Raw genomic sequence first — 19,944 nt, forward strand, 5'->3', positions numbered from 1 at the left:
TCACTCTGATCTCATCCCCTCCAATTATATCTCTACAGGTCATCATGAAATCCCACTGTCTGCCCCAACCAAAATCCTGGATACCTTCCCATCCACCCTCCCCCGGGGAGGAGAGAACGTCATAGAGACTGCCCGGGACAAGGCACTCTTCAATGAGGTGAGGAGGGGGTGGGGAGGTGTATACGGGGGGGGGGGGGGGGGGGGGGTGCTGGTTTCCAGTGTCTGTATACAGGTCTCCTGGCTGAGGTCTGTTCTCCCTCCAAGTCACACACCTCAGTGGATCACACCCCGTTCATGGAGAACATCACTAGAACGTTTCTTCATTCAGAGGAAGTAGGAGGACCCGTTCATGATCTCCAGAAAATTATCTCCTGTAGTGTGTGTGTGTGTGTGTGTGTGTGTGCGCGCTCTCCTCTCCTCCTATTGGGTGTGTGAGAGGCTCTCTGCCACACAGGACCATGCGGAGGTCTGACATGGTTCCCTTTAACCACAATATGTACATAACATCCTAAATTGTCTCAAGGTGATCACCAGGCGCCCCCCTCCACCATGCTTCACATCTGGGATGGAGATGATTGGTTCCTCAGTGTGAAGGAAATTCCATCACATGTAGTAGAGAGAAGCCCCCCCACCTCTTAGTTACGGGATTTCCTCCTCTTGGTTATCTTGGTTATGTCTGTGCGTCATCCCAACTGCACTGCTACAAGCCTTCTTCATTCTGTACTGGTGTCCTACCCTCTACGTAGTTTAAAGTTAAAGCTCTTTTCTTCTAATTGTAATGAGTGGCCACGAGTCTTATTAAACTCTCTTCTGCGAAAAAGTTTTATCCCTATTGTGGGGTCACCAGTCCGGTATTTGTAAATTGAAATCATATCCCCCTCTCAAGCGTCTCTTCTCCAGAGAGAATAAGTTCAGTGCTCACAACCTTTCCTCATAACTAAGATCCTCCAGACCCTTTATTAGCTTTGTTGCCCTTCTTTGTACTCACTCCATTTCCAGTACGTCCCTCCTGAGGACTGGTGCCCAAAACTGGACAGCATACTCCAGGTGCGGCCGGACCAGAGTCTTGTAGAGCGGGAGAATTATCGTTTTATCTCTGGAGTTGATCCCCTTTTTAATGCCAATATTCTGTTTGCTTTGTTAGCAGCAGCTTGGCATTGCATGTCATTGCTGAGCCTATCATCTACTAGGACCCCCAGGTCCTTTTCCATCCTAGATTCCCCCAGAAGTTCTCACCCCAGTGTATAGATTGCATTCAGATTTTTGCCACCCAAATGCATTATTTTACATTTTTCTACATTGAACCTCATTTGCCATGTAGTCGCCCACCCCATTAATTTGTTCAGGTCTTTTTGCAAGATTTCCACATCCTGCGGAGAAGTTATTGTCCTGCTTAGCTTAGTATCGTCTGCAAATACAGAGATTGAACTGTTTATCCCATCCTCCAGGTCGTTTATGAACAAATTAAATAGGATTGGTCCCAGCACAGAACCCTGGGGAACCCCACTACCCACCCCTGACCATTCTGAGTACTCCCCATTTATCACCACCCTCTGAACACGCCCTTGTAGCCAGTTTTCAATCCATGTACTCACCCTATGGTCCATGCCAACGCACCTTATTTTGTACAGTAAACGTTTATGGGGAACTGTGTCAAATGCTTTTGCAAAATCCAGATACACCACGTCTACGGGCCTTCCTTTATCTAGATGGCAACTCACCTCCTCATAGAAGGTTAATAGATTGGTTTGGCAAGAACGATTCTTCATGAATCCATGCTGATTACTGCTAATGATATCGTTCTTATTACTAAAATCTTGTATATAGTCCCTTATCATCTCCTCCAAGAGTTTACATACTATTGATGTTAGGCTAACTGGTCTGTAATTCCCAGGGATGTTTTTTGGGCCCTTTTTAATTATTGGTGCTACATTGGCTTTTCTCCAATCAGCTGGCACCATTCCAGTCAATAGACTGTCTGTAAAAATTAGGAACAACGGTCTGGCAATCACCTGACTGAATTCCCTAAGTACCCTCGGATGCAAGCCATCTGGTCCCGGTGATTTATTAATGTTAAGTTTCTCAAGTCTAATTTTAATTCTGTCCTCTGTTAACCATGTAGGTGCTTCCTGTGATGTGTCCTGAGGAAAAACACTGCAGTTTTGGTTACTGAAGCCCCCCGATTCCCTCGTGAAGACTGAGGAGAAGAATAAATTCAATACCTTTGCCATCTCCCCATCCTTTGTAACCAGATGTCCTTCCTCATTCTTTATGGGGCCAATATGGTCTCTCCTCCCTTTTTTACTGTTTACATACTTAAAGAATTTCTTGGGATTTTTTTTTGCTCTCCTCCGCTATGTGTCTTTCATGTTCTATCTTAGCCGTCCTAATTGCACCCTTACATTTCTTATTGCATTCTTTATAAAGTCTGAATGCTGAGGATGATCACTCAACCTTGTATTTTTTGAAGGCCTTCTCCTTTTGCTTTTATATGCATTTTTACATTGGAGTTAAGCCATCCAGGATGTTTGTTCGCTCTTTTAAATTTATTACCCAATGGGATACATTGGCTAATGCCCTTATTTAATATGCTCTTAAAGCAAACCCATCTCTCCTCCGTATTCTTTGTTCCTAATATTTTATTCCAATTTATGCCTTTTAGCAAGTTTGTAGTTTAGGGAAGTTGGCTCTTTTGAAATTCAGTGTCTTTGTGTTCCCTTCATGTTTCCTATTTGTGTGATTTATACTGAAACTAATTGACCTGTGATCGCTGTTACCTAAATTGCCCCGTATTTCCACATCTGTGATCAGGTCTGTATTGTTGGTAATCAGTAGATCTAGTAATGTTTTATTTCTAGTTGGTGCGTCTACCATCTGACCCATAAAATTGTCCTGCAAGACACTAAGGAACTGGCGAGCCTTAAATGAATGCGCGGTTCCCTCCGCCCAGTCTATGTCTGGATAATTAAAATCCCCCATTATGATAACACTTCCCATCCTTGCTGCTAATCCAATTTGTGATAGGAGATCCGTCTCCACTTCCTCCCTCAGGTTAGGGGGCCTATAGCATACTCCCAGTATTATTTTCCCCTTAGCTTCATCCCTTTGGAGCTCTACCCATAAAGATTCCACCTCCTCTCTAGCTCCCTCAGTGATGTCATCTCTCACATTCACTTGTACATTATTCTTGATATATAGGCATACCCCTCCCCCTTTTTTACCCTCTCTATCCTTGCGGTATAGGGTATACCCTTGAATGTTTGCCAGCCAATCATGAGAGCTGTTGAACCAGGTCTCTGAAATTCCCACAAAATCCAAATCCTCCTTGTACAACAGTATCTCTAGTTCACCCATCTTGTCCGCCATGCTCCTGGCATTGGTGAACATGCCACATAGTTTAGACCGGTCACATATTGTCCTCGTATTGGGTGTTTCAAGATTGCAACTAGGACTTGCTAGTATACTTACCTTGTGTTTTTGTGCTTTGGTTAACCTACCACTAATGCCCCCAATACTACCCTCTGGAATATCTTCCGCGCTGGCTATCACTGTCTCTGGACCCTCCCCCCCCCATCGCCTAGTTTAAAAACCCCTCTAACTTTTTGGCCATCTTCATTCCCAGCTGATCTGCACCCTCCTTATTTAGGTGCAGTCCGTCCCTTCTATAGTACCGGTTACCGACTGAGAACTCGGCCCAGTCCTCCAGGAACCCAAACCCCACCTTACTACACCAGCTCTTCAGCCACTTGTTTACTTCCCTAATCTCCCTCTGCCTTTCTGGTGTGGCTCGATGTACCGGTAGTATTCCTGAGAACACTACCGTGGAGGTCCTTTTCCTCAATTTAGCTCCTAAGTCCCTAAAATCGTTCTTTAGGACACTCCATCTGCCTCTGACTTTGTCATTGGTGCCAACGTGCACCATGACAGCCGGGTCTTCCCCAGCCCCTCCCAGTAATCTGTCCACAAGATCCGTGATGTGCCGAACCCGAGCGCCCGGTAGACAACATACTGTTCGGCGCTTCAGGTCTTGGTTACAGATTGCCCTCTCTGTCCTTCTAAGAATTGAGTCCCCTACCACCAGAATCTGTCTTTCCTTTCCCTTTGAGTCTTTCCCTTCTGATTGGCGCACAGCAGTCCTTCCCTTGATTGGCTGGCAGTACTGTGTACTTGAATGATTGATTGTATGGCGTGGGTTGCTTGAAGTCACAAACGTGTACCACTATACCCGTACAGCATGGAGAACTGGGGGGCACAGTGTTCATCTGATGTGGGTTGGAGGGCTTGGTGACCATGTAATAAGGATCACTATAGGGAGCATCAATGGTCATTAGTATAGCCGTATACATTTTATATACATAGTGGGACATAGATTTATCACTTCATTTGGGGGGGGGCGCACACACAGATCTGAAATGTTTGCAGTAATGAGTGTTGATTGGTAATTGGGGGTCCGGACACTTTTGTAGATTTTGGTGCTTTTTAGACTCCACCCAGTCGGCACATTTTTTGATTCGGATCATTTTTGTGATTTTTGCATTGTTACGGGAACAACCAGCCTCAGTCCGGTTCCCGGTGTACTATGAGTGGATTCTATTACAGATTGGCATTAGATGGGTGTGACACCGGTTTAGTAATAGGGGTGTGATCCCAACAGATCCCGCGCTCTCCGGGGGTTAACAACCCTGTGGGCGGATTTTCAGTAACAAACATTGAACCGCACAGGAAGGACATTATCTCTGTGTATTTGGCATTGGATGGGGAATCCTTCTGCCCCTGGTAAGGGCTGACACACCGTGTGACACCCTTCCCCTGTTACCAGAGTAACCTATGCTGTATAGAGGAGGGCGGGGCCAAGCCTGGTGTCGCCACCCACACATCCCATAGTTTCTCTGATTTCGTTTGTCAGTTCCTAGAGGAAAAGGTTAATTAACAAAAAGTTAACCAACAAGGGGGGTGGGACTTTGTGTGAAGCACGTTGGCAGCAAAGAAAGTAATTGGGTGAACATACAAGGATATTTAGTCAATAATAGTTTATTAAGATCTAAATTATAACCATACATGATTCCGGTATTAAAGGTATAAAGTGACATACATAATGCATCTTGGCACATAGCACAATACATACATATAGCACCAGTAACAATGGTAGCAATAGGTAAGATAATAACAATAAAATTGGTTTCTCATGGAATAGCTACACAGAATTATCCTAGTTCACCGCAAAAAAGATTGGTTAAGAATAATTCATACGTATTGCCTACAGGACCTACGGCCTCGCTAGACCTGTCTGCCTACAGGACCTACGGCCTCGCTAGACCTGTCTGCCTACAGGACCTACGGCCTCGCTAGACCTGTCAGGGGCTCATGATAAATAGTAGCTTGGATAATCGGGTGGAATGATAAGAACGGGGCAATCAGTAGCTCTACGCGTTTCGTGTCAGTTCCTGTGCTATAAAACAAGTTTCTTTCCACCCAGTGATGGTGTTATTGAGGAGATTTCTCCATCCATCAAGTGTTGGGGGAGATGTGGAGGCTTCCCGTGTTGGGGGGAGAGATGTGGAGGCTTCCCGTGTTGGGGGGAGAGATGTGGAGGCTTCCCGTGTTGGGGGGAGAGATGTGGAGGCTTCCCGTGTTGGGGGAGAGATGTGGAGGCTTCAATTTCCGCACAGTCATTGCTCAAAACTGGAAGAGCAATCTGATGGTGGGACTCAGGTGTTCAGAGGTAGGGATTGCTCCTCGAAAGGCAGGTGACACTTTTATTATTGGATATGGATGACGTGAGAACATTCCGAAGGGTTCACATACTTTCCTGCCACCTGTGTCATGGCTGCAATATTAGATGACTTGTAATTTATAAGGACCTGTCACAGCTGAAGCTCCTGCTCAGTACTGGAGACCACCACCCCCAGCATTGTTCTGGAGCCTCCCTGTGATAGGTCACCTCCAGTGTTTCATAGAAATGGTTCCCCTCACCCTCTCTTCCTGTGTTCTATCACTTGGCAGGAGTTGTTAGAGATGGTGGAGGACCCCCCAGAACAGCTGCCCCCGTCCTACCCTCAGGAAATCTCTGACATATCGAAGCCATTCCTGCCCAAGCCAGAGGCTCCGGTGGACTCGATGCTGAAGGACCTGGCCACCATTATCCTCAGCACTTTCCTCCTTGCGGGATGGGTAGCCTTTGTCATCACATATCCTAAGGTAAGTGAGACGTTCCCCGAGGATCCCCCCTCCCCCCCATTCCATGGTTCACCCCAGTCATTCTTGTGTCTGTGCCCCCCAGACTGTCCAGCAGCAGCAGCAGTTGCAGCACCAGCAGTTCCAGAAGCAGCTGGAGGAGAAGATCCAACTTCTGCAGGTTCAGCACGCCCCTTTCCAGCCGGCCGAGGTGACGAATGGAGATTATCTGGAAATGACTGGCATGCGGTGTGAGAGCTCAGCTAACAGCACCCCCAACATGTCCCCGAAGGCCTCCAACCACTCACTGCACTCCAATCTGTCCGTGTCTGAGGTCGGCAGTGTCACCTCCATGGAGCAGGAGGACGGAGGTAACGGAGTTCTGCTTTATGTATCTTCTCTGTGACACAACAGAGTCCAGCACACTGAGCGGACCGGCTCTGGTATTCTCCATCGTACATTGGGTGCTTGTCCAATGTCCTGGCTGGTTATACATTGTACTGATTTTTCTTGTGCAGATGATGATGATGTGACGGTGACGGTGGGCAAGATTTCCTTCAACCCCCGAGAGGTCCTTGGTCATGGAGCAGAGGGAACCATTGTCTACAGGTCACCATTTCACTCAACTCTCAGCTTGTATGACTTCTGTCTGTGTCAGTGATCCTTCCATTACCCATTCAAGGAAAAGGGTCACCCCCACCCCCATCCCCACGCTAACTAGTGGTACATTCCCTTCACACATCCCCCCCCCAACCGACCCTGTGGTACGTCCCCTCTCCCTCAACCCACCCTGTAATTCTTCACTGCCCACCCGCTCATATTGTATCTCTCTCTTCTCCCTGCAGGGGGCGCTTTGATAACAGAGATGTGGCGGTGAAGAGGATCCTGCCGGAGTGTTTTAGTTTTGCAGATAGAGAAGTTCAGCTGCTGAGAGAATCTGATGAGAATCCCAACGTCGTCCGATACTTCTGTACTGAGAGAGACCGCCAGTTCCAGTATATCGCCATAGAGCTGTGTGCAGCCACCCTGCAGGAGGTCAGTAGTCACCGGAGAGGTTGTCACCCCCCCCCCCCCCCATGGCTGTCCTCTGTTCTCACCATCTCCCCCAATGGCCGTGTGTGTCTTATGTCTGTCCTCTGTTCTCACCATCTCCTCCAATGGCTGTGTGTGTTTTATGTCTGTCCTCTGTTCCCACCATCTCCTCCAATGGCCGTGTGTGTCTTATGTCTGTCCTCTGTTCCCACCATCTCCTCCAATGGCTGTGTGTCTTATGTCTGTCCTCTGTTCCCACCATCTCCTCCAATGGCTGTGTGTGTTTTATGTCTGTCCTCACCATCTCCTCCAATGGCTGTGTGTGTCTTATGTCTGTCCTCTGTTCTCACCATCTCCTCCAATGGCCGTGTGTGTCTTATGTCTGTCCTCTCTTCTCACCATCTCCTCCAATGGCCGTGTGTGTCTTATGTCTGTCCTCTGTTCCCACCATCTCCTCCAATGGCTGTGTGTCTTATGTCTGTCCTCTGTTCTCACCATCTCCTCCAATGGCTGTGTGTGTCTTATGTCTGTCCTCTGTTCCCACCATCTCCTCCAATGGCTGTGTGTCTTATGTCTGTCCTCTGTTCTCACCATCTCCTCCAATGGTTGTGTGTGTCTTATGTCTGTCCTCTGTTCTCACCATCTCCTCCAATGGCCGTGTGTGTCTTATGTCTGTCCTCTGTTCTCACCATCTCCTCCAATGGTTGTGTGTGTCTTATGTCTGTCCTCTGTTCTCACCATCTCCTCCAATGGCTGTGTGTCTTATGTCTGTCCTCTGTTCTCACCATCTCCTCCAATGGTTGTGTGTGTCTTATGTCTGTCCTCTGTTCTCACCATCTCCTCCAATGGCTGTGTGTGTCTTATGTCTGTCCTCTGTTCTCACCATCTCCTCCAATGGTTGTGTGTCTTATGTCTGTCCTCTATTCTCACCATCTCCTCCAATGGCTGTGTGTGTCTTATGTCTGTCCTCTGTTCTCACCATCTCCTCCAATGGCTGTGTGTGTCTTATGTCTGTCCTCTGTTCTCACCATCTCCTCCAATGGCTGTGTGTGTCTTATGTCTGTCCTCTATTCTCACCATCTCCTCCAATGGCTGTGTGTGTCTTATGTCTGTCCTCTGTTCCCACCATCTCCTCCAATGGCCGTGTGTGTCTTATGTCTGTCCTCTGTTCTCACCATCTCCTCCAATGGCTGTGTGTCTTATGTCTGTCCTCTGTTCCCACCATCTCCTCCAATGGCTGTGTGTGTCTTATGTCTGTCCTCTGTTCTCACCATCTCCTCCAATGGCCGTGTGTGTCTTATGTCTGTCCTCTGTTCCCACCATCTCCTCCAATGGTTGTGTGTCTTATGTCTGTCCTCTGTTCCCACCATCTCCTCCAATGGCTGTGTGTGTCTTATGTCTGTCCTCTGTAGTCACCATCTCCTCCAATGGCTGTGTGTGTCTTATGTCTGTCCTCTGTTCTCACCATCTCCTCCAATGGTTGTGTGTGTCTTATGTCTGTCCTCTGTTCCCACCATCTCCTCCAATGGCCGTGTGTGTCTTATGTCTGTCCTCTGTTCCCACCATCTCCTCCAATGGTTGTGTGTGTCTTATGTCTGTCCTCTGTTCTCACCATCTCCTCCAATGGTTGTGTGTGTCTTATGTCTGTCCTCTGTAGTCACCATCTCCTCCAATGGCTGTGTGTGTCTTATGTCTGTCCTCTGTTCTCACCATCTCCTCCAATGGTTGTGTGTGTCTTATGTCTGTCCTCTGTTCCCACCATCTCCTCCAATGGCCGTGTGTGTCTTATGTCTGTCCTCTGTTCCCACCATCTCCTCCAATGGTTGTGTGTGTCTTATGTCTGTCCTCTGTTCTCACCATCTCCTCCAATGGTTGTGTGTGTCTTATGTCTGTCCTCTGTTCTCACCATCTCCTCCAATGGCCGTGTGTGTCTTATGTCTGTCCTCTGTTCTCACCATCTCCTCCAATGGCCGTGTGTGTCTTATGTCTGTCCTCTGTTCTCACCATCTCCTCCAATGGCCGTGTGTGTCTTATGTCTGTCCTCTGTTCTCACCATCTCCTCCAATGGTTGTGTGTGTCTTATGTCTGTCCTCTGTTCTCACCATCTCCTCCAATGGCCGTGTGTGTCTTATGTCTGTCCTCTGTTCTCACCATCTCCTCCAATGGCCGTGTGTGTCTTATGTCTGTCCTCTGTAGTCACCATCTCCTCCAATGGTTGTGTGTGTCTTATGTCTGTCCTCTGTTCTCACCATCTCCTCCAATGGCCGTGTGTGTCTTATGTCTGTCCTCTGTTCTCACCATCTCCTCCAATGGCCGTGTGTGTCTTATGTCTGTCCTCTGTTCTCACCATCTCCTCCAATGGCCGTGTGTGTCTTATGTCTGTCCTCTGTTCTCACCATCTCCTCCAATGGTTGTGTGTGTCTTATGTCTGTCCTCTGTTCTCACCATCTCCTCCAATGGCCGTGTGTGTCTTATGTCTGTCCTCTGTTCTCACCATCTCCTCCAATGGCCGTGTGTGTCTTATGTCTGTCCTCTGTAGTCACCATCTCCTCCAATGGTTGTGTGTGTCTTATGTCTGTCCTCTGTTCTCACCATCTCCTCCAATGGCCGTGTGTGTCTTATGTCTGTCCTCTGTTCTCACCATCTCCTCCAATGGCTGTGTGTGTCTTATGTCTGTCCTCTGTAGTCACCATCTCCTCCAATGGCTGTGTGTGTCTTATGTCTGTCCTCTGTTCTCACCATCAAACCCAATAGCTGTGTGTCTTATGTCTGTCCTCTGTCCTCACCATCTCCTCCAATGACTGTGTGTGTCTTATGTCTGTCCTCTGTTCTCACCATCTCCTCCAATGGTTGTGTGTCTTATGTCTGTCCTCTGTTCTAACCATCTCCCCCAATGGCCGTGTGTGTCTTATGTCTGTCCTCTGTTCCTCAGTACGTAGAAGAGAAGGACTTTGATCGGCACGGCCTGGAACCCATCACCCTCCTGGAGCAGACCATGTCTGGCCTGGCCTACCTCCACTCCCTGAACATCGGTAGGTGACCAGCCATCCATGTCTGGGACCAACCTTCTTCTTATCTGACTGCTCTCTTCTCTGTACAGCACTGAGGTATATGTGACAGGGTCTCTTGAATGAACATTGTCCTGTTCTCTCTCAGTGCACCGTGACCTGAAGCCACACAACATCCTCATCTCTATGCCCAATGCTCATGGCAAAGTGAAGGCCATCATCTCCGACTTTGGTCTGTGCAAGAAGCTGGCTGTGGGAAGACACAGCTTCAGCCGGAGATCCGGGGTTCCTGGTACTGATGGATGGATCGCCCCGGAAATGCTGAGTGAAGATTTCAAGGAGAACCCTGTAAGTAGCTCTGTGTCTTCTGTCTGTATTATTGGATGTCAGTGTGCCCCCCCCCACACAAACCTTGTATAGTGGGAGCTCTACTAATATATATGAATGTCTAGTGATGTCATGGTTGTAGCTGTATACACCTCCTCCGTGTGTGTCACCATCAGGCTGATACAAATCTCATAGCTGGGTAGGATAATGAATGGAAGGTCATTGTTCAGCGGAGGGTGGAGGGGTCTCCTCCAGTGTGATTGGTCCTCTCCTCTCCACTTCCTTGAACGCTTATTGTGACAGACCTAGCCCGGACAGAGGCTTTTGGAGGGGACTGAATGCTAGCCTCTTGCCGACCGATTATGGGCCCTGGCATTTGGGAGAACAGTGCTCTTTGTGAGCTGTATGCCTGGGGACCCTTGAGGTGGTGTTATTTTGGATTCAGGTCCATAGCCCCCCAAGGCACACAGACTCTGGGAACCCTGTATATGCCATATTGGAAATGGTGACTGATTCATACTGTTGGGACACATACTATTAGATGCTAATGTCATCAATTCCAGCCACCTGTCTGTTGTCTTCTATAATGTAAATGAGTCTAGTCTGGCTTACCACAGCTTCTAAGAGTCTTTCAGCCATTGTTGTTTGTGCTAATTAACCTTGCTATTGTATGAAGGAGTTCTGTGTTGATGTTTATGATAATGTATAATCTACTGTGTGAAGCTCGGTGACAAGTCACAACAATGACCAGGAGGGCACAGAGTCACATCGGCTGCTTTTAGGGATTAGTTAATTAGCTCATGTTAAATCTGTTTCTGGTTACGGTTGTATTGTATGAGCAGGAGGTAGGAACCTCCTCCTCTTAAACTGTATATAAAGACTTGTATTTTGGTTCTAAAAAAGAGTCCATGTTCAGCAACTAAACAAGTATTGTCCTGTTTTGTGCTTGTGAGCGGTTGGAATATCTGATATCTATATTCAGACTGGGAGGAAGTGGTATATGATGAAAGCACTCAAGAGTAGTGTGGGACGTTTCGTTACACTTATTGATGACATATGGGCGCTGGTTTATTAAAACTGGAGCACTCGAATCTGGTGCAGCTCTGCTTAGAAACCATTCAGCTTCCAGGTTTTATTCTCAAAACTTTATTGACAAGCTGAAGGTAGAAGCTGATTGGCTGCCATGCACAGCTGCACCAGATTTTGCGCTCTCCAGTTTTTGTAAATTAACCCCGTAGTATCTTCCAGCTCCCAAGTTATCAGAACTGGGCCAGCACATCATGAAAGGCTTACCTGAAAACGAAGCCCTCCGCTGTCACCAATCACAGGGCTTCCATCTTCACTCGTTCTTCCTTCCGAGTTCGCATGCTTTGGCCGTTTGAATGGTTGAGCCATGACGACGTCACAGCTGTCCAATGAGAGTGCAGTGTACGTGCGCCGTGACATCACCGGCACTGCAAAGGTAAATATCTCCTGGACGGTGCAGGTTTAGGAGATGTTTATTGTACTTATAGGTCAGCTTTGTTTAAAGCCTTTCCTGTAGGTATTAATCGACAAAAGGACGTTACTACCACTTTAAGGCCAAACCAGGCTGAGCTCTCTGGTGTCCTCCTTCAAGTCCTGGAACTCCGCTGTATCCTCAGACAAATCTTTTCCAGCATGAAGGTGCGCTCCCACTTTAGGGTGACGTCAGTTTGCAGACATTTGAACAACTTGTATCGCTGATGTTCGGTTGCTTGAAGTCCCCAGTCACTGTGAGACGGAGATTAGCTCCCAGTCCTCCTTCAGATCATACTTTGCACCCTTCTTGCTTCACCGCACAAATGTCAGATTTCCAGGCAGCCCTGGAGGTCTCCAGGACCTGGGTGTCATTGCTCCAGTCCCAGCAGTGGAACGGGTTCAGGAGTTCTAATCCAGCCTGTTCACAGTTCCATGATGGGGTGAATGCGGCACTTTTTGGTTTGGGATCTTAAGGTCCTCAATGTCCTTATTGGGGATTAGAAGTTCTGCTTTAAATCCACCAGGCCTGCCGTGGCCTCCCTCTTTCAGGAAAACATTCTGCCTGTGTGGACATCAGATGTGTACCTGCCTGTCCCATGCTTCCAGCGGGTTCTTTGCCTTGTTGTGGCTCCTCGGCCCTTTTGGTTTGTGGTCCTGCCGTTTGGCCAATCTTCTGCACGGGGTGTTTTCACCAAAATGCTGCCCGCAATGCTAGCCTTGCCGGACTCTTGGAGGGATAATAGAACAGCCTCTTGCTGAGGGAACTGTTGGCACAGGGCCTGGTGGATATTAAAGCCTTGACCACCAACCATACCTGACAGATGTTGGGGTGGATTCTGAACCTTCAGGCCAGAGTCTCCCCCTCCCAGGAGAAACTGAACTCTCCGCTTCCAATCATGTACTCTTCAGTCACCCAACCTTTCCATCCTACATGAGAGGCTTGGGACTGATGGTAGCCTCCTTCCATACCCCTCCAGACAGTATTCTGCCATTATTATATCAGTCAGTCCAGTCTTGGACAGACCAATTGACCTGGTGACATGAACCAACTTGTCCCTTGTTTAGAGGCTCTGGCGTCTGGAAAGATCTTTGCGATAGATACCAGTCTGTCAGTCTGGGGAGGAGACTTGGACATTGAATGAATCTGGTCTCCTGATTAAACATTCTGGAACTTTCTCTGTAGCTCTAGACCAGTGGTTCACATCCTCAGTCCTCAAGTACCCCTAACAAGCCATGTTTTGGGAATTTCTCTTAGATAAAATAGCTGTCCAAAATACCAAGTTATTGACTCTGATTTAAAGCACCTGTACAAGATAAAGGAAAACCTTCAAACATGGCCTGTTGGGGGTACTTAAGGACAGGGTTGAGAACCACAGCTCTAGACCACCTGGCAGGGAGGGTCCTCTGATCTGGATTCAGTCAGACAACGCCATGGCAGTCATACATCAACCATCAGGGAGAAGCCAGAAATCTCGCGGTGGCAAGAAAGGTATAGAGCCAACCTTGTCCTGGGCAGAAGTTCATGTTTTTAGCATTGTCCACAATTTATCGGCACCCAGAGGTGTCCCAGGAGGAGGATGATGGATTAGACCTCCTAACCTACCGGCTTAACATACCGGACAGGTTCATCTCCAATTACAGGGATCCTCTGGTGGAAGAAGTGCATGCTCTGGTGGCTCTGTGGGATCAGTATACCCAGATTTATGTCTTTCCTTCCTAGTCTGCATTTTAGGATTGGGAGGGGGGATATTCTAGTGATCCTCATTGCTCCCGACTGGCCCTTATGGATGTAGTACTCTGACTTGATAAGGAGGACACTCTGTGGTTTGATCGGATTGCCTGGGTCTTCTTTCTTAAAGACTAATTTTTTGTATCCTACGATTGCTGGATTTAATGGCATGGCATTAAGGTACCCATAGTCCAAAGCCCAGGTTCTGAGGGACATTTCTAAATTGATGATTCCCATGATGCTGAAAGCCAGGAGGTGGTCTCCTCGTCAGTAGGTCTCCTTCTCACCAGGAGTATCACAATAATTGGAGGGCTTGGTGTGAGGCAAGTTCCCCATGAGAAGGATCCTTACCTATTTACAAGATGGGTTTGGACCAGCATTTGGCCCTCGGCAACCTCAGGGCTCTGCTTATACTAGTTCTAGAGACCAATATGTTCTCTCCCTCCATGGGATCTGAGTCTGGTTCTTAGTACCTATTGAAACTATCAGGGTATTTCCCTTTCCCCTCTCACCCACATGGTGGTGATTCTTGCTGCCATCATCTTTCTGAGGTCCAACTCCGGTTCTTCGAGAGGATTCTCCTCCTTGTCTGGATGTGATTCAGGCTGTTGGAGCTTCCTCTCTCATCCACTGCTTACTGCAGACTGACTCTCCTTGTCATTCCAGATGTCCCCGGGAAGGTGAACCCGCCCTTGGTGGCTCACACGGTATGGTTTTTTGTTTTTTTTTATGGTTCCTTTGTTTACCATCCAGGGGACTCTACTAGATGTATTGAGTGTTTGTTTATTGGGCTCTTGGCATCAGACTGCTCTTCCCAGATGTGTAAATCCACCACCTGGTCCTCTGTTCATGGTTCCCAGGTTCTCCCCGGTAGGCTTGTTGACCTCATCCGATGCCAGCTCCAGTAGGCAGGTCCTTCGATTGGATCTGATCTGCAGGCAGTCCTTGTCCTGTTGTCCTCAGTGAACCTGTTTTAGTATTTTCGTTGTCTCTCAATGGACAGTACAGAAAAATAGAATTTAGTACTGAATGTAAATTTCTGGTTTTGGAGTCCATTGAGGGACACTGGTCCCACCTCTCAGTGTTTATTGGCTTTTGGTACAGCTTCCTCCAGGCTGAGGCATGCTGGGTAGAGGAGGGGTCATCCCGGGTCAGCCTACTATTTTGTGTCCAATCCTCCTGTAGGAGGCAGTATAACCCAACAGGTAATAGCTTCCTGTGTCACTCAGTGAAGAAGAGGAATGTATGGTGAGTACTGAGTCCTCCTATTATGAGATCCTTGTTGAGCGGACTCAATTAGTGTTTATTCTGACTGTAGGTTGTGTCTTTATTTCAGACTTATACCGTGGACATCTTCTCTGCTGGCTGCGTCTTCTACTACGTGGTCTCAGAGGGGAAACACCCTTTTGGCAAGTCCCTGCAGCGGCAAGCCAACATTCTACTGGGAGCTTCAAACCTGGACTGTCTGAGCCTAGACAACCACGGTGAGTCCAACCACTCCTGACCCAAGGGTGAGGGCACCACGCTGGAGGGAGTCTTCCTGTCTGATCACATGGCTGTTTCCTGTCATTACAGAAGACATTGTAGCACATCACCTGATCCAGCAGATGATTGACAAGGACCCTCAGACACGCCCGTCTGCCCCGGCCGTCCTGAAACAACCGTTCTTCTGGAGCCTGGAGAAGCAGCTCCAGTTCTTTCAGGTGAGTGTAGGGTGTGTTCTGTATTGGGGGGGGGGGGGGTGAAGTGAATATTGTATGTGTGCCCCCCCCCCCAGGAGAGCTACACAGAGCGTCCTACCATCACAGAACACAGCCAGGCTCCGCTCACTCACATTGTATGTACTTGCTGTTCTCTATGTCAGGCTGGTCACATACACAGATTCTCCCATTAGGAGGTGTAGGAGCATCTCTGCTGAATGACTGCCATGAGAAATGATATCCCATTCTACTGTGACAGAGGAACAGCAAAGTGCAGCCACTGTACTGACCATGGGGAATAAACTGTATATATGACGCCCCCACCCCCGTATGTATAGATCTGGGCAGAGGGAGCACGCTGGTATTCGATTGTGTACATATGATCTGTCAGGGAGTTTGTGGGTTCCCCAGCTCTGGAGACTCTCTGCCCCCCTATTTGGTGGAATGTTGGATCCAGTGAGCGGCCATTACTGGTCTCCCCGCACACAGCTCACCGGGACATTGCTGTGTCTCCTCTCCGTGACTTGTCTGTTACAAATCAGATTAATTCTCTCCACTTCCTGCAGGACGTCAGCGACCGAATAGAGAAAGAAGCTCTGGATGGAGCGATCGTCAGACAGTTAGAAAGAGGTGGAAGAGACGTGGTCAGGCTGGACTGGAGAGAGCACATCACCCTTCCACTGCAGACAGGTAACCAACTCCACTACACCACCATCATAGGTACCAGATGTGCCATACGGGACATGGAGCGTACAATGTGCCAGATTACCAGCTCTGCTGCATAGTACAGGGCCCGACTCTACCCGATTACCAGCTCTGCTGCATAGTACAGGGGCCTAACTCTACCAGATTACCAGCTCTGCTGTATAGTACAGGGCCCGACTCTACCCGATTACCAGCTCTGCTGCATAGTACAGGGGCCTGACTCTACCAGATTACCAACTCAGCCCTATGGTACAGGGCCCGACTCTACCAAATTACCAGCTCTGCCATATGGTACAGGGCCTGACTCTACCAGATTACCAACTCAGCCCTATGGTACAGGGCCTGACTCTACCAAATTACCAGCTCTGCCATATGGTACAGGGCCTGACTCTACCAAATTACCAGCTCTGCCATATGGTACAGGGCCCGACTCTACCAGATTACCAACTCAGCCCTATGGTACAGGGCCCGACTCTACCAAATTACCAGCTCTGCCATATGGTACAGGGCATGACTCTACCAAATTACCAGCTCTGCCATATGGTACAGGGCCTGACTCTACCAAATTACCAGCTCTGCCATATGGTACAGGGCCCGACTCTACCAAATTACCAACTCAGCCCTATGGTACAGGGCCTGACTCTACCAAATTACCAGCTCTGCCATATGGTACAGGGCCTGACTCTACCAAATTACCAGCTCTGCCATATGGTACAGGGCCCGACTCTACCAAATTACCAGCTCTGCCATATGGTACAGGGCCTGACTCTACCAAATTACCAGCTCTGCCATATGGTACAGGGCCTGACTCTACCAGATTACCAGCTCTGCCATATGGTACAGGGCCTGACTCTACCAGATTACCAGCTCTGCCATATGGTACAGGGCCTGACTCTACCCGATTACCAGCTCTGCCGTATAGTACAGGGCCTGACTCTACCAGATGATCACTGACCTCAGAGGTAGGTAGGAAGTGAAGTCATTGCCGGTATCCGGTAGATAAGTTCTCTTCTCTCGTAGATCTCAGGAAGTTCCGCAGTTACAAGGGCCGATCGGTGAGGGATCTTCTGCGTGCGTTGCGTAATAAGGTGAGTGTGGGGGAGAGGGCGGTGAGTAGAAAGTGGTTGGGGGGGGAGGGGTCAGAGCCGGGGGAGAGGGCGGTGAGTAGAAAGTGGTTGGGGGGGGAGGGGTCAGAGCCGGGGGAGAGGGCGGTGAGTAGAAAGTGGTTGGGGGGGGGTGGTCAGAGCCGGGGGAGAGGGCGGTGAGTAGAAAGTGGTTGGGGGGGGGGGGTCAGAGCCGGGGGAGAGGGCGGTGAGTAGAAAGTGGTTGGGGGGGGGGGGGGGTCAGAGCCGGGGGAGAGGGCGGTGAGTAGAAAGTGGTTGGCGGGGGGGGGGGGGGTCAGAGCCGGGGGAGAGGGCGGTGAGTAGAAAGTTGGGGGGGGGGGGGGGGCGGACGGTCAGAGCCGGGGGAGAGGGCGGTGAGTAGAAAGTTGGGGGGGGGGGGGGGGGGTCAGAGCCGGGGGAGAGGGCGGTGAGTAGAAAGTTGGGGGGGGGGGGGGGCGCGGACGGTCAGAGCCGGGGGAGAGGGCGGTGAGTAGAAAGTGAGTGTGACAGACTCACCAGGTACAGAGGCTTTTGGCGGGGACTTTGGATTCGGGTCCATATCCCCCCCCAAGACACAGACTCTGGGAATCCTGTATATGCCATATGGGAAATGGTGACTGAGAAATTATGTCTTGGATTACTTAAAATGGGACAGTAATATTTCTCCACAATATCTCCCAGGATATATGTAAAGACTATTCTTGGTTTGCTTGATTCTGAACTCAACATTGGCCTCTAGAACTGGGTAGGAGCCGGACAGTCTACTCATACTTTAGTTTGTTGATGACTAGGCTGAGGAGGGGGGAGATTGTTGTTTGTATTGATAATTGTAATTATCTCCAGCTATTGTGTTTATACTACTGTGTGAAGCTCGGTGCCCACAAGTCTGTCCTAAAGGTCATGTCTCTGAGTCACCTAGTCTGGGTAAAAGATTTAGTAAATTAGGTCATATTAATTAGGTTACAGTTGTATTGTTAGAGTGATATGATCAGGAGGGGGGAACCTCCTCTAACGGTATATAAAGACTTGTAATTTTGGTTCTAATAAAAGAATCCATGTCAGCAGTGACACAAGTGTCGTCTTGTTTTGCGCTTATGAGCGGTTGGAATATCTGATATCTGTATACAGACAGAAGCACTCAGCGGAGTGTGGGGGATGTTCCGTGACAGTGAGTGTGGGGGAGGAGTGGTCAGAGCGGGGGTGGAAGGTAAGTGTTGGGGAGGGACAGTCAGAGAGAGGGGGGGGGCGAGTAGAAGGTGAGTGTGGGGGAGAAGCAGTAGAGCCGGAGCAGGGACAGTCAGAGAGAGAGGAGGTGGGGGTGGGGGAGGTCAAAGTCGGGGGAGGGGCAGTGAGTAGAAGGTGAGCTGCTTGAGTAATTCTTCTCAATTCTATTTGCAGAAACATCACTACAGAGAATTACCGCCTGAGGTGCAGGATACTTTAGGGAGTGTCCCTGATGACTTTGTCCGCTATTTTACCTCCCGATTTCCAGGACTTTTGCTGCACACTTACCTTGCCATGCGCCTTTGTAGCCATGAGAGACTGTTCCACCCCTATTACACCCAGGACTCCTCAGGACCGGCACTCGGCTCGCAGCCCCCGGATGAGGCGTGAAATGTGCGCTGATTTCTGGTCATGACCCGTGTGGGCCGAAGACATTGCAGAGTGCCTTAGACTGCCCTCCCTTGGCTCTCCTGTAGAGGGCGGCACACGCTGGTTGTGGGAGGAGAGACCTTCCTTCCGGCGCCATCTTTTGGTATTATTTCATATTGCACTATGGAGAGGGTATCGCCTCCTCAGTCTGGGAGGGGCTTTGCGCTATTGGTTGCCGGTGTTGGGGGGGCGGGCACAGACTGGAAGCGGTTAGCGGGGAGGTTTTATTTTTTTACTACATTGAAGGGTTTTTATTCATGAAGTGTCAGCTCCTATGGGTCAGCCATGCTTGCTCAGGTTTTATGGGTGGAGGTCAGTGTTCTACCCAGAATCCTCAGTGTCAGGGGGCGGGGTTACCTGTGGTACTTCCTGTACGGTTTATTATTGGTATTTATATGGAGGTGCCGGAGCCGTTCCCGCCATCGCTGCGCTCTGCGGAGAAGAATCATTTTCTGTTTTATTGACTTTTTTTAAGCTTTTTTTTATTGATAAGGAAACTCGGGAAATGGGAATATTTTATATTTTTTATTCAGTGAAGCACAATGGGCTCAATTCTCAAAGGTAAGACCCTTATTTTGAGCTCAGCCAATGAGAGATGAGAATTACTGTCACATGACTGGAGATAAAGATCCGGCTCCTCATGTAGCTCGTCATGGTTTGAGCCGAACGTCAGGCTGGACTTGGGTCAGTATTGCCGGGAATAATCCGAGTTTGTGAATTAAAGATGATTTCTGTCTCGGAATGTTTTCTGTTTCTGTTATTAGAAATGAATTATAAATGGTGGCGAGATGTACGGCTCCGGACAGATTGTCAGCAGAGAGTGGTAACCCATGGCAACCTGTCAGTTTTTTATAAAATTTGCATTCTGGTTGCTTGTAGGTTACTGCTCTCTGCCCACAGTCCCCGGATTATCTGGTAATTACCACTTCTATACATTGGTGGCAGCACCGTGACAGTAATATTATGTGTATAGTAATATAGAGGGGTCATACCAGTTCTAACCAAAAGGTGGC

At 48.8% G+C, this 19,944-nt stretch overlaps 1 protein-coding gene across 1 annotated transcript in view; it reads left to right on the forward strand.

Annotated features, from left to right (window-relative positions):
* The window catches only part of ERN1 (endoplasmic reticulum to nucleus signaling 1), a gene marked incomplete at its 5' end in the record, with an annotated part of 35,105 nt that extends 15,432 nt beyond the window's left edge, over positions 1 to 19,673 (forward strand). Inside the window, 12 exon segments of the mRNA XM_073607075.1 lie at positions 39 to 157; positions 6,004 to 6,198; positions 6,281 to 6,545; positions 6,693 to 6,783; positions 7,020 to 7,209; positions 10,139 to 10,238; positions 10,363 to 10,562; positions 15,107 to 15,254; positions 15,346 to 15,473; positions 16,037 to 16,160; positions 17,196 to 17,263; positions 18,677 to 19,673. Of these exon segments, the coding sequence (XP_073463176.1) occupies positions 39 to 157; positions 6,004 to 6,198; positions 6,281 to 6,545; positions 6,693 to 6,783; positions 7,020 to 7,209; positions 10,139 to 10,238; positions 10,363 to 10,562; positions 15,107 to 15,254; positions 15,346 to 15,473; positions 16,037 to 16,160; positions 17,196 to 17,263; positions 18,677 to 18,892 (1,844 nt within the window).
* Between the last annotated feature and the right edge of the window lie 271 nt (positions 19,674 to 19,944).

This window comes from Aquarana catesbeiana, linkage group LG12 (genome assembly GCF_042186555.1).
Source record: "Aquarana catesbeiana isolate 2022-GZ linkage group LG12, ASM4218655v1, whole genome shotgun sequence".
NCBI classification, from domain to species: Eukaryota; Metazoa; Chordata; class Amphibia; order Anura; family Ranidae; genus Aquarana; species Aquarana catesbeiana.